The following is a 15,406-nucleotide window of genomic DNA, read 5'->3' on the forward strand; positions in this document are numbered from 1 at the left end:
ATTCGGGATATAAAACACTATTAACCCTTAATTTATTGACTGGATCTTGATATGTCTAAATTTTTATAGTTAGCTTGTATTAGTTATAAAGGATTACTAATTCAACTCAAAAGGATTGATTACATATTATATCAGATATATATCGTGGATTTCTAATTCAACTCGAAAGAATGTATCAATCTTATAGTATAGCATCGCCTATTCTATTACATTTCCTTTTCATTTTTATCTATTCTATTAAATTACTCATAATCTAACCTCATATATAAATCAATACTAGTATTAATCCTATAAATATAGCCGAAATTTTTTACTCCCTTCGTCACAATCTGTTTACTTATTTTTGGACACGAGAATTTTGGTGAAAATGATAAAAGAATAAAAAGATAAAAAAAAGTTAATAGTGTTTTATGTCCCGAACTTTCAGCAATTTCCATAAAATGTCCCGAACATTCATTTTCTCTTAAAAAACCCCGAACTTTTAGTTTTTTCCACAAACTGTCCTATTATACAAATTAAATTCGATGACGGAAGATGATAAAAAACCACAAACATTCGACGTTTTCCAATAATGATGGTTCCTAATATGGTTTTCCAACAATGACGGTCCCCAAAATATTTCTTTCGACGAGATAATTCATCTTTTTGTCACCGAATTTCGTATATCGATATATTTTATGGAAAAAATTGAAAGTTCAGGACATTTTATGGAAAATACTGAAAGTTAGGGACATAAAACACTATTAACCCTAAAAAAAAAAGTGGCGGAACCAACTTCCTTTCTTAGAAAGTAGACAATTGTTAAATTAACTTTAAAATAAAATACTCGCTTCGTCCGCCAAAAGTTGACCACTTTTACTATATCGGGCGTCCGCAAAGAGTATACCACTTTCCTTTTATAGAAATGGTCCCACCATCCACTTTAATCTTTTATGCTTACAAACACTCTTTATTTACAAAAAAACCACCATAAATTCAATCTCAACCACACATCTCATAAAGTGGTGGGACCCTTTCTCCACTACATCAAAATTATCACCAATTTTATTAAATCCCGTGCCCAGCCAAAGTGGTCCACTTTTGACGGACGGAGAGAGTACGTAATATGGGTAAAATGGGCAATCCACGCATTGTGCGGAAAACTCTTTTTCGTATTAGTATGGACTTTAATCACAAATTCACAAGCTTTCCTCCCACGGTAAAAACAAAACACGTAAAATTAAGAAGTTACTATGACAAGAAGAGTGATGAAAAAAAAATTAAGACGCAGCCAAGACTGAAAAACATACTTATGTGTTCGAAAATTAGTCTTACACAGGAATACAACCGAAAAAAACGCATCACTCTCGGGAAAGAAGAAGTGAAAACAGAAAACAAAGTGGAGAAACGGTGGTCTGGTTCAGAAGGTATGATGATCATAGTAACAAGCATTTAACATACCTAATTAGATGTGGGTTTATGGGCCTCAGAAACGGGACCTACTACGAGATCGAAATCGACCGCAAATTTCCCTTTTTGGCCTCCCTTCTTTGATTTTGCAATCTCCCTGGCAGACTCAATGGCCGAATCGCCAAGACGCTCTACTTCCAGTCTCTGGAGTCGTTTTCCGAGGCTCTGTGGAATTTTGTTGAGGTTCTCACAATTCTTGACAACAAGGTACCTAATAGAGAGTGATCGTCAGCCAATTTTTTTTTGGGTTAATAGTGTTTTATGTCCCGAACTTTCAGCATTTTTTCACAAAATGTACCGAACTTTCATTTTCTCCTAAAAAACTCTGAACTTTCAATTTTTTCCATAAAATGTCCCACTATACAAAATCTGGTGACAAATAGATGAATTAAAGAAATAATTTGGGGACCACTATTGTTGGAAAACCATACTAAGAACTACCATTGTTGGAAAATGGTGAAAGTTCGGGGTTTTTTTATCATCTTTCCGTCATCGAATTTTGTATAGCGGAACATTTTATGAAAAAAAACTGAAAGTTCAAGGTTTTATAGGAGAAAATGAAAGTTCGGGACATTTTGTGGAAAATGCTGAAAGTTCGGGACATAAAACACTATTAATTTTTTTTTTAAAATAATTTAACGGTATTAAAATAAAGAAATTTAAAGGCCGCGCCACAGAGGACTCAAACATAATTTTTTACAGCTTGGCCAACACACACATACATAATTAATAATTTTTTTTTTACTGTGCAAGTGATCAAGTTGATGAGCATAAAGGATGAAATCATACTTGAGACAAGGGAAGGCATCGGGGGCGACCTCCCAGATGAGTAAATCCGCGTTGACAACGAGCAAGAGCTGGAGACTGGGAAAGGTATAGCCAACAGCTTTCCAGGTCACCCCGGAAAATGCATCGTCTTTCAGCTTGAGGACCTCGAGGCCGTTGATCATTGCCAACGTGGACGCGTGGTGCCACCCGAGGAAGGTATTCGACAACGTCAGCCTCTTCAGATTTGGCGGGAAACAGTTTGGTGGGGGCAGACTATGCTGCAGATCCTCCGGTGTTGGCTCATATGGTATACTATTCACCAGCTTCAACTTCTCGAGATGATACAGTTTTTCCAGGAACTTGGCCCCGAAAATATTGGCTAATTTCCCGGAAATCCCCAGCGTCTTGAGGTTCTTAGCCCTTCTGGCGGCGGCCTCTGTGCAAGATTCGGGCGACAGCCTCTCCAGTGTTTGGAGGTTCTGCCCCGCCTCGCCCTCCCACTCGTTGTCGAGCACTATGGCCGCTTTAGTCTTGAAGTGCCTCAGCCGAATCATCCGCCACACATTTGCCTTCATTGTAATGGAACGCATCTTCGTCTCCACTACAAGAGTTTGTAGGTTCCATAGCTGGTAGATTGGTTCCGGAAGAGTTGCGAGGTTATCAATGGAGAGTGTGAGGTACCTCAGATGAATTAGTTTGGTAACCTTTCCAGGAAATTGGTGAAATTTGACGGACTTGGACTCCAGAATCCTCAGCTTAGGGAAGCCATCCGGTATAACTGATATGTATTCTGGTTTCAGCTCGACCGGCTGCTCGTAGAAGCACAGAAGCGAACGCACAAGCGGACCTTCTGGGCCTTGGGAGAGAAAGTTGGAGAGATCGGAATGGAAACAAAGACGATGAAGCTTCTCCACTTCATCAAGCTCAGAGACTCCGGTCCTGGGTTTTTTAATCTCATGAAATAAACTCTCCTTCTTAGAAATGATTATGCAGAAGGCACGAATCATGTCATGAACACGAAATGTTTTAACTTTGCCCATGGGATTTGTTTTGTCCACCTTCACCAAATTCCTCCTAATGAGATCATTCAAATTATCTTGTGCGGTTGCCTCCAAGTTCCTGCCATACTTGGGATGTATAAACCCTTCCGCAATCCATAAACCACACACCACCCTAACCGGAATCTCGTAATCTTCAGGAAACACCCCCAGGTACACAAAACAGCTTCTCAGGTCATCGGGGAGTCTGTCGTAACTCAATTTCACAACGCTGGTTATGCGCTCCGCCTCGTCTTTCTGCAGGGCATCACTCACATTTGTAGACACTTCCTCCCAGCCCTCCATCGCCACACCCCTGCCTAGCTGGTCCAGGAGAATACCTCCTATCACAACTATTGTTAACGGCACTCCATCACACTTGGTGGCTATATTTTTCCCTATGGCGCTCAGTTCTTCGGGGCATTCCTCCAAGCTACCGAACACCTCATACTGCAGCAGCGTCCAGCTTTCCGCCTTAGTCAGGAACCGCAGCTTGTGCGCCTTTCTATAAACACAAGTGGCGACCCCGACGGCCTCCTCTCGACTGGTTATGAGCACCTTGCCCTTCCCATTCTCCAGCGGCAACACTTGTTTGATTCCTTCCCACGCACCCACACTCCATACATCATCTAAGACTAACAAGAATTTCTTCTCCTCCAAACACTCCTTCACCGTGTAAGCCAGCTCGTCATCGTTGAGATCAGACGTTTGTTGGTTGGTGGTGAATTTTTTGAGGATTTGGAGGAATACATCCCTGCTGTTGAACTTTTGAGAGATGTAAACCCAAATGCGAATGGGGAAATTGTAACGAATGCTCTCGTTCTGGTAAATCTCCCATGCCAATGTTGTCTTTCCTTGTCCAGGTATACCGATGATCGGGATCACATCGAGCCGCGCCGTTTCTGTTTCTGGCATGAGATAGCCCTTTATGGTCTCTACCTCATCTTCGAAACCTACCACTCTGTTTTGCCTGATTGGTTTATCCTATGTGAAAGAGACACAAAATTTTAGGATTAGATCCAGTGCCAATGGATTTATCACTCAAGATTAATTGAATATCCACTTTGATTACAGGCTTCCCCTAGAGAAAACTTTCAATTACCCGAAGTTAAATTATTTCAAGTCAAAAACCTAAGTACTTCCCAAATAAATAAAAGGTTTACAACTCAACCATTAAACAACATAAGAGAGAAACTGTCTTTTACAAACACGCAGAACGCTTATGAGAAAACTCAATAAACAATACTAAAAAACCAACAGCCTCATTTGAGTTTTCAACAATATGTATAGATATTGAAATGATACTAATACTATATTGAAATGACACTAACATTAAATGACATATCATATTATCGAAATAACACTGTACACCCGGATGCACAGGAGAATTTGTGTATTAATTTTAAAATTAATAAATACTCTGTATTTATTTATTTTGAAATTAATTTATTTATTAAAATAATTTATTAATTATTCAAAATTATTTTATTAATTTTGAAATTATTCGAAAATAATTTATTTATAATTGGGTCAAAATTAAGAAAATATAAGGAGTGTAATTAATTTTGTCAAGTAAAGCTTTAGATTGCCTATTTTTTCTTAAAATGACAAACAACTCAACTTTAAGTCGGTCTCCTTCCCCCGCGCTGCCTCCACCCTCACCAAAGTTCCCCACCATCTTGTTTCGATCTTGAACATTCTTAAGCAATTTTTTAAAGTCTTTGTGCCTAAAAGCATGTGCGATGAATAACGGGACAGATGGAGTACAATTAGTATTGAAAATGGTGAAAAAGTGTTATAATTAGTACTCTATATACATGTCCACGAAAAAGTGCCCTATTGCCTATTTTCTTTTGTCCACAAAAAAGTGCTTTGTTTATCTTTTTGTACATTCATACCCTTTATTTTTCAACTTATTTACAACTTATGACATTAATAAACTCATCATTTTATTTAAACCATGCAATTAGCACTATCCTTACTCTAACTTTCAAAACAAACTTTATCACATTTCTTAATACCCGTGCCGGCACCCAAATGGGGCACTTTTTTGTGTATAGAGTGAGTATTGAAAATGATGAAAGGTTGAAAAATAAGAATAAATAAAATATTATTAGTATTGGTGTAATGTTCTAAAATGGGTAGAAAGTTATTTGAGGACGTCCCAAAAAAAAATATATGAAGTTATTTGGGAGATCGGGGGAGTATTTAGTAAAAGTAATGAATTAATAAATTTTCTAAAACATATAGTAATAGAATTAAATAGATCAAATTGTTAATTAAAAATTTAAATATAATAAATATTATATTTATATTTTTTATTTTATCAAATAAAAATAAAATCATATTAATTATACGTACAACTCTTTCTGCTAGTTTTATTAAAGTTTGTATATAATCCGCACTATGCTAACATCCTCATGAAAGATTTTGTGCGAATGTAAACATTTGCTACTAAACCACAAAGGATGAACATGAGTAGATTAGGGGAAAGTTTACAATATTAACGACAATTTTCATTCTCTTGTTTTCCAACTCAGAACAAGAATAATTTTGTTAGATCATTTTCCGTAAAAAGTTACCTCTCAACAAGCATATATATAAGAGAATGTTTGGCTAAGCTTATTTTAAAGAGCTTATAAGACGATGTTTCAAGATATTATACGATGTAATGTTTTAAGAGCTTATAACTTATAAGTTGTCAAATTGCTTGGATAATTAAACTTATAATATATAGAGAGAATTTTTTAATTAGAGAGAGAAAATTAAATTAGAATAATATATGATGAAAATAAAAGGTCATAATTGAATTATTTTTGTAAACTTTTTTTTGTCCATAAAAATGAATCTTATTTACCTTTTTGAACCATCACATCATACATTTTCTCTTACATTTAACTACAAATTGTACTTTTATTCCAACTAGCAGAAAGAACGTACGTTGTACGTGTAAATAATGTTATTTTATTTGATAATTTATTATTTTAGAAAATCTATTAATTTATTACTTTTATTAGATATATAATTTATTGAATGAATATATTTATTTATAAGCTTTATCAATAGCTATAGATATATAACATATAGATTTAGTTTAATATCTAATGAATAATATATTCTTATAAATATATAATATACCTTAAAATAAAATATGTAATAGGGGTAAAATAGGCAATCCACATGTTGTGCATAAGGCTCTTTTTATAGGATCAATTCATAAATTCAAAATTAAATAGAATTCTAATGCAATTAAAAATCTACTCTTATCATATTTATAATTTGACGTAAATACGTTTTAGTTTGAATTATTAAAATGTCTATGTTTTAGTTTGGATTATTATAAAGTATTAGATCTGATATATGTAAAATTAAATAGAATTCTAATGCGATAAGAAATCTACTCTTATCAAGTTTGAATTATTAAAATGCCTATGTTTTAGTTTGGATTATTAAAAAGTATTAGATTTATTTTATAAATATATAATATAAAATATATAATAGGGGTAAAATAGGCCATCCACAAGTTGTCCCATAGAATGCTTAGGCTCTTTTTCTATTAGTATATAACTAAAAATATACTTTTATTCTACTTTTTTGTACTAATACTACCTCTACAAAGTGTACCTTTATCCCGCTTATACATACTTTAACAATTTTCTTAAAACCCGAGCCGAACCTCAAATGGGACTCTTTTTCACGGACAGGAGAGAGTAAGTAACAACTAGAAGCTGTTTTAAAGAGCTTATAAGCTCGGCCAAATCTAGAGTTTAAACCTCATCACCCTCCCCAAGTCAAACAAATACAAGCATACATAACTGAAATCGAGGACAAAAAACAAAAGAAATGGCTGAGAAGGCGCGCGTTTACGTACCCTTTTCAATTTAGTCCGTTGATCATCGACGGCGCCGGATCCATCGCGGATCTGCATCATAGACGACATGATCTCGGCTCTCTTCAACATCGGCGACACTTTTTCTTCTCTAATGGACTGCACCTCTCTCAAGAGACTGATACTTTTTGTTGATCTGTAAGAATGCTTCTTGGACTTGGCCTTTGCCTCGATAGCCTTGGACAAGCAAGTATCAATGGTGTCTTCAACCTCGTAGATGACCTCTATTATCTGCTTCTCCATTTCTCTGAATAGAGGCGGCTCCTGCTCCTTCGCCATGGGCGGGTGCTTGAGCAAAGCCTTGAGCATACCAAGCTCCTTGCTCAACTGGTCGAACTCATTTTCTGCTCCGGAGATGAGCTCTTTGTACTCTGTCACCACCCCCTTCAGTTGCTCCAGCAAGAAACTCACTGCAGCCTCCGCCATCTCAATTCTCAAAGGGGAGAGACACACACAGTGGAAAACATATAAACACGCGTGCAGAGTTTTTCAAGACTTCGCGTTGCTTGTACAAACAAGCCTTAGTTATATACTCGGACTGTTTCATTACGAGTTTAAAATTATTTAAGGCCATTATCTTAGGGCGGTTTGCAAAAATAGGCCATTATTTTTCGGACTTGCAAAAATAAACCAATTATTTTAGTTTTTGGTATTTTTAGACCACATTTGAGCTCGATTCAGCATTTATAGGCCATTTTTTGGGGTCAAAATGTGGCCCAAAATAACTTGATTGGCTACATATGTAGCCTAAGAATACCAAAAATTAAAATAATTGGCCTATTTTTGCAAGTTCGAAAAATAGTGACATATTTTTGCAAATCGCCATAAGATAATGACCTTAAATAATTTTGAACTCGTTTCATTACAATTGTTTCATTGTTTTTGGGCACAGAGATTAAGGAATGTGTAATTAGAAGATAAACTGAGTTGGTGGAGAAAGAAAAATATATTGAAATTATTGAGAGACAATAAATAATGGGCCCATTAGTTAATCCGCCTTGTAGTTATTTGCCAAAAAAAGGAATGAGACATTTATTTATGAAAAGTAGGATTGCACTACTTCCGTCCCATGAATCTTGACACGTTTGGTTTCGGCACGGAAATTAAGGAGTTGTAGATTAGTGTTTTAAGTGTATAATTAATAAAGCATAAAAGTGATAAAGTATGAGATAAAATGTAATAAATTGATAAAATATGAGAGAGAAAGTAATAATTATTGCCTTATTTGAAAATGTGTCAATATTCGTGAGACGGTCCAAAAAGGAAAACGTGCCAAGATTCGTGGGACGGAGGTATAAATTTACTATTTTATACCTTGTTTGTTTCTATGTAATAAAAATATCAAGTAGGTGGTATAAATTTCCGGGCAACATATTTTCTCTGGTTGCAGCGGCGGCGGAGGCAGCGAAAGTCGGAATAGTTGGTAATGGTGAAAATTTGGAAAAGAATATATGTTGGTTTTTGGCTGTAGAATTACTCAATTAGAATAAAACCATACCTTCTCAATTATTGAGGCTAATTAACGATTAGCGTTGTAGTCAATTATCAAGGAAAGGGACATTTAATTTGACTTACTAATGTTTGTTAATGCTTGTTTGCTGAAGATATATGCAAATAAGTTATATGTATTCAGATTTAAAGTCTCATTCTTTAATTAGCTATCATACTACTCCCTTCGTCTACGAAAGAACTTCCTAGGGAGGGAGTGGCACACGTCTTAAGAAAAATATTATTGAGTGTATTAAAAGTGAAGATAAAGTTGTTGAGTGTATTGGAAGTGGTGAAAAGTATTATAATTAATATTGAGAGGTGAAAAAGTGAAAATAAGAGTTATTATAAGTGGTGGGGTATAGTCCAAAAATAGGTAGGAAGTTCTTTTGTGTATAACCCAAAAAGAAAATATATGAAGTTCTTTCGTGGACAGAGGGAGTATTTCTTAGCAGTTTCTTATTATAACGTGCATCGTTTTAATTTCGTTCTAGGATTCACACTGAATTTTTATTTCTTATGTTTTTTATCAATTAATCTCACATTTATTATTGGTGACGTTTTGTAATTTTTTAAAACATTTCATGCACGCGATGATGTACTAGTATGTAAGAATCTTGTTAATGGGAAAAAATAAGGCTTAAGAACAGTTAGGTAATAAGGATCCTAAAAAGTTGTATTTTTTTTTTGTTTTCAGATTTTTTTTACTTTTCTTATCTGATAAAAAATATATAAAATATTTTTCCAAAAAGGAAAAATATAAAATTATTTGGGGGACGAAATGGTATAAGTTATTAATTATTATAAGAACTGATTTTCGGAATTAACAAAAACGCAAATATTACATAATAACAACAAAAGAAAAGAGTATAGAGGAAAAAGAAAAAGAGAAAGCGGAAATAGGAAAGAGAGAAAAAATATTTAATTTAAATTTTAAGTAATTATAATTTATTTATTTATTTTAAATATAGTTTTAATTATTTTAACGTCAAACTAAAATTTTTGTTATAATCTTTAAACAAAATCTTTAACTTAAAATTTATATTGAATATTTTTTCATGAATAAAAGAATATAGTACGTATATAAATTTCTTACATGAGCCAAATAATATCTTCAGCAAATAAGTAGTATAAACAAGCATTTATCGGTGAAATGTTCCTTTTCTTGAAATAATAAATATTATTTCCGCAGCTGGCATAATTTGACTTTCGATGACAGTGCTAATCGTTAGGTGACTTAGGTCATAAATAATTGAGCAGGTATGGTTTTGTTCTAATCTTTTCAGCCAATTGAAACTCGTCAACGACCAATTAGGGATACAGATTCAAATCCATTTTTTAATTCTTAGATCTAAATAAAAAATAAAAAAAATAAGAGGATCCGTAGATTTAAATCCGAAACTATACTTTTTTTTCTTCTCTCCGAAATGAATATAGAATGAACTTAAATGAGCTGCATATCCATCTATAAAATGAATATAGATGGATTTGAAGCAAGCATCTTATACGTTGTTTTTCACATTTGAAAAATGATGCATTTTGATCAAGTAAAAGGACTATGCTGTTGTGACGAAGTATTAGAAAATTTAGTAAATGTCATACTAGTAATTAGGGATGTCAGTGGGTGGGTATTACCCAAACCAGAACCATTAAAATGATTCTGGTTCTGGATTTGGAACCACCCGTTAATTATTGGATCCGGACCAGATCTGGACCATTGAGTGATAAACTCAAATGGTCCGAGTAGGTTAATTACTCATGGGCCAAATAAGACCCATGGACCCAATGATACCCAATAACCCATACACCAAGTCCCAAAAATTTTCTCCTCCCCAATCCCACCCCAGCCCCCCCACCCCCCCCCCCCCCCCCCCCCCCCCCCCCCCCCCCCCCGCAAAATTTTTTTAAAAAATTTTTTCCTCCCCAACCCCACCGCCCTCACCCCTACCCACCCCACCCCCCCAATTTTTTTTTAAAATTTTCTCCCCATCCCCTTTTCCAATTTTTTTTTTTAATTTTCTACCCAGCCCCACCCCACCCCCACCGACCGCAACCCCTCCCCCATTTTTTTAAATTATATTTATGTCGTTCGTCTCTATAGCTTTCGATCAACACTCGCACTTTTGTTACATAATTTCAAATATAATAGATCGGATTATTTAATAAACGATAACAAAAAATTACAAAATTATACACGCCCTTTTCATTGTTCAATCAAATTCTTGACCTATAAAGGGGTGGGGAGAAAAATTTTAAAGGGGGGGGGGAGGGGGGTTGGTGGATGGGAGAAAAATTTTAAAAAAAAATTAATTTTTTTTGGGTAGGGGTGGGGGTGGCAGAGGTGGGATTGGGGAGAAAATTATTTAAAAAAAAATTATTAATTAATTTTATTAATATTATTATCTTTATGGTGGGATTTTTTCTCTGCTTATAACATACTTAACTATTTTTATTCACTTCCTCCCATGGTAGGACACTCACTCCACTTACAAAATTAATTATCATTTTTAACATTATTATCTTTACGATGCATGGGACCTTTCTCTCTCTCTCTCTCTCTCTCTCTATATATATATATATATATATATATATATATATATATATAGGGGAGGGCTAGAATAAAAACACTCTTAAATGTATAAAATATAAATGATTTTCAGCCCTTAGATCATTAAGATCTACGGTTGATTCGTAACCTTGTTGAATGAATTCGTGGTCCTGGGTTCGAATCCCAAAGGTAGAAAAAAATTATTTTTCACAATTCGTAACCATGTTTGATGAATTCGTAACCCTGTTGGATAAAATTCGTACATTAAAAAACGTTTATATTTATATTTTAAGAAGTGTTTTTACCGTAGCCCTCCCCTATATATATATATATATATATATATATATATATATATATATAGGGTTAGCTTATATTGAGATTTGAAATATTTTGAGATTTTGAGATAAATGAACATATCAATAAATTCTTTGAACATAACCAATATAACTGATGAACATATGAATCTATTTAATTTATTTAAAAAACACGCCACTTGTAGGGATTGAACCCCAGACCAACGCGCGTTCATAAAAATTAATTGACAAGTTCATCAAAATGTACTTATATGTTCATTTATCTCAAAATCTCAATATATATATAAATCTCAATTGAACCAATTCCTATATATATATATATATATATATATATAGGAAGAGGTTCTAATAAAAACCTCTGTTAAAATGAGAACTAGGAACCTAATCTTGACCTTTTAAATCTTAGATCTAATGGTTAGGATTTAGTCAACAAAAGAAACTGTGCATCTATTATATTTTACTGTGCACTTAAAAAATATGCAATTTATGCAATTGAAACCAACAATGCAAAATACTCAAGCAAATCGAAATTGTGCATCTATGCAATTGAAACTGTGCATCTATGCAATCGAAATTGTGCATATGTAGTTTAATCTCAGCCCTCTATTTTATTTAAATCAATGACTTTAAATTGGTTCATAGTTTTCATCTTAAGAGGGGTTTTTATATTAACCCTACCCTATATATATATATATATATATATATATATATATATATATATATATATATATATATATAGGGAGAGGTTCAAATAAGAACCACTAATAAAATAAGAACAGAGAACCATTTTAAGTCATTCGATCATCAAGATCTACGGTGGATGCATCATCTTGGTGGATGGATGCAGGTGCTGGGTTCGAATCCTGAAGGGAGCAAAAAAATTATTTTTTTCAGATGCATTAAATTTAATAGCGGATGCATTAATTTGTATAGCAGATGCAGTAATTTTATTGGTTCTTATGTTCTCACGATAATTGTGGTTCTCACTATAACCGCACCATATATATATATATATGGTTAGTATCTATAGAAAAATCCCTTAAGATAAAGAATAGAGAAGTAATCAGTACCGTTCAATTGCTTCAATCCAACGGTCAAAATTAAATGGTAGATATATTCTATACTGCATCGAAAATTAGCTGAACAATTTTTAATGAATTAAAAAGGGTACTACGGTCAACTAAAAAGAAAATTATTTTCATATTTTCTTTCAAGTACTTAACAAAAATTCAAAACTGATTTCAAGTTAATTTCGTCTTTCATTAAGCTTAACTTGTAAAATAATATTATTAGGGATCTTCATTGTCACACAGTTTTAAATTAACAAGTTGTTTAGTCCTTATAAAATTTTAAAGCTATTTTCTTGAAGTATTCATTATTAAATGATTTTATTTCACCAAAAGAAAATCAGGTTAGTAGCAAGCCCGACTCGGTATGTAAAAATTGTATATGCTTGGCCATTATTATATTATATAGAGCTGATAATTTTGGATACGATATGAAAACATTATTCAAAATCGTACGAAATTAAAAGGTGAGACACCATTTCCCTCTGTTTCTAACTTCTGTTGTTTTCTTGTTCACAATTAAACTCAAACCTTATTCACAATTAAACTCAAACCTTTAGCTACAATAAGTGCATGTGTTGACCTAGTGGTAGAATAATTAATGTCATGGCCGAATATATTGAATTCGAATTAATTGTGCTGCAACCTTTAAATTTTTTTTATTTAATATTATTAATCTATAAAAGAGTACAAAAGATAAATACAAAACAAAAAAATTTGCCAAATCGCACAAAGCAAAGTTCGAAAAATAAATGAGAGAGTGAGGCCCAACATCGTCAGCCCATTGAAACTCTAGCTCTCAAGCGAATCCCTAAAGAAACCCATCCACATAGGCCCAATCCGACCAATAAGAAGGCCCAAAACCCGGCAAGTCCCAATCTAAAAATTTACAAGTCATTCTAAATATATATTTAAATATTCATTATATAGTTTAAAATTAGTACTCCCTCCGTCCACGAAATATTGTCCTAAGAAAGAAAGACACGAGTTTTTTAAAATTTATGTTATGTTATTTATTGAGTAAAGAAAGGAGCCCACAAATTATTACTAAAAAAAATTAGGACATTTTTTTGTGAAATGACCAAAATAGCACATTAAGACAACATTTCATGGACGGGAGAAATATTATCGTATTTTAAGATATAGTGCACACACATACATATTACTCCCTCCGTCCCGCTAAAGTTGGCAACATTCGTTTCGGCACGGAGATTAAGAAATTGAGTATTATATGTTTTAATAAAGTGTGACCTACAATTGTTGACCAAATTAGTGAGTAATTGTTGACTTAATTAAAGTAATTTTGACATTTTTAGAGAGTGGCCTACAATTGTTGACCAAATTAGTGAGTAATTGTTGACTTAATTAAAGTAAACTTTTGCCATTTTTAAAAAGTGACCAACTTTAGTGGGACACCCAAAATAGAAATGTTGCCAACTTTAATGGGACGGAGGGAGTATAATCCTATCACAAATGAGGTGATGCCGGTGGAACTCCTGCATTATCAGCATGTTGCACACCTTGCTATCCTTGTACGCCTTCGCCCCGTCGAAGTCCCCACCGTCTATCATGGACGACGTGTTGAGCCCGCCTTGGAGGCCTCTCAGATCTCCAAGGTTTGCCTTCGGAGGCACGTTCCCGGCCAACGATTAAGAGCCGCCTCGATGGATAGTCCGAATTCACCAAGTGGCCGAGATGGTTGGTGCCCACGCTCAGCTCGAACCCTTCGGCTGTGAACGAAGGCTCTCTTGCGGTCGGCTGGTACACGGCCGCGTTGCACACGAGCACATCCAGAGGCTGCCCTGTACGCTTGAAGTTGTCGACGAACTGCCTCACGCTGTCGAGTGACGCCAGGTCCAAGTGCACGATGGTGTAGTTCTCCTTGGCCATCCCCGCCGATTGAGGAAGTCACGGCACGCCATGATCACGTGCCATTTGCCGGCCTTCTTATTGGTCGAGGCTCCGGTCACCACCACCGGAGAGTCTTCTTCCCTTGTGGCGTGGCCGGCTGTCTGCGCTCTAATCCTCCACCCCAACTCTCTCTGCACAAATTCAACTCGATTCTTGATTGAAACAACATTCATATTTTTTTGAGAAAAGCTCTTGATTTTTTCACCTTCGTTTTCAGTGAAGAATCAGCTTTGATTTGGTTGGAAAATGTTACTCCAAAGAGGCATGAGTCCTTGGAAGAGGCGCCGGATTTTCCCTGCACAAAATGATTGTTTTATTGTACAATGTAGTATGAAATACATGATGTTGAAAAATGAAGAAAGAAAAGAAAACCTCTTTGTGAATGGAAAATGCACAAGGAAGAAGAGTAGCAGCCTGCAAAGCCATTGACAAAATCTTGGAAAAATATCTTAATTACTCCCTCCGTCCCGCGAGTCTTGACACGTTTGGGTTCGGCACGGGAATTAAGGAGTTGTAGATTAGTGTTTTTAGTGTGTAATTAATAAAGTATAAAATTGATAAAGTAGGAGAGAGAAGGTAATAAAAGTGATAAAGTAGGAGAGAGAATATAATAAAGGTAATAAAGTAGGAGAGAGAAGGTAATAATTATTGCAAAAAAAGGAAACGTGTCAAGATTCGTGGGACGGCCCAAAAAGGAAAACGTATCAAGATTCGTGGGACGGAGGGAGTAGATTTTTACAGTCAAGGATATTTTTCGAGGTACAACGTGACCCAATTTATATGCTAAGAAAATGGAAAGTTATGACAAGAAGAAATGCATTGTACTTGTGGGAACTGACTGCTCTTGCTGAGGCAGTTTTGTCATGAGCCGTTTTGAGCATCGCGTGTGGGTCAGAGTAGGTAGAAAATCTCAATTCGATTATGTTTCACGAGCC

At 34.8% G+C, this 15,406-nt stretch overlaps 1 protein-coding gene and 1 pseudogene across 1 annotated transcript; both read right to left on the bottom strand.

The window, feature by feature from the left end:
• Positions 1-1,273: 1,273 nt before the first annotated feature.
• LOC131006098 (putative disease resistance RPP13-like protein 3) lies at positions 1,274-7,655 on the bottom strand. The gene is made up of 3 exons (XM_057933244.1): positions 7,126-7,655; positions 2,239-4,238; positions 1,274-1,660 (listed from the first exon to the last, which is right to left on the bottom strand). Exons 1-3 carry the CDS (start codon positions 7,567-7,569, stop codon positions 1,441-1,443), a joined length of 2,664 nt encoding a protein of 887 aa, XP_057789227.1. The 5' UTR covers positions 7,570-7,655; the 3' UTR covers positions 1,274-1,440.
• A 6,344-nt stretch (positions 7,656-13,999) lies between these two features.
• On the bottom strand, positions 14,000-14,921 carry LOC131013012 (protochlorophyllide reductase, chloroplastic-like; annotated as a pseudogene).
• Between the last annotated feature and the right edge of the window lie 485 nt (positions 14,922-15,406).

This window comes from Salvia miltiorrhiza, chromosome 1, assembly GCF_028751815.1.
Source record: "Salvia miltiorrhiza cultivar Shanhuang (shh) chromosome 1, IMPLAD_Smil_shh, whole genome shotgun sequence".
Classification (NCBI taxonomy): domain Eukaryota; kingdom Viridiplantae; phylum Streptophyta; class Magnoliopsida; order Lamiales; family Lamiaceae; genus Salvia; species Salvia miltiorrhiza.

Excerpts from the sequence above, each read along its gene's own strand:
- LOC131006098 (XM_057933244.1), bottom strand. The coding sequence starts at position 7,569 with ATGGCGGAGGCTGCAGTGAGTTTCTTGCTGGAGCAACTGAAGGGGGTG. Across the intron at positions 4,239-7,125 it reads AACGGACTAAATTGAAAAGG|GATAAACCAATCAGGCAAAA; the intron begins GTACGTAAACGC and ends TCTTTCACATAG. Across the intron at positions 1,661-2,238 it reads GATGCCTTCCCTTGTCTCAA|GTACCTTGTTGTCAAGAATT; the intron begins GTATGATTTCAT and ends ACTCTCTATTAG.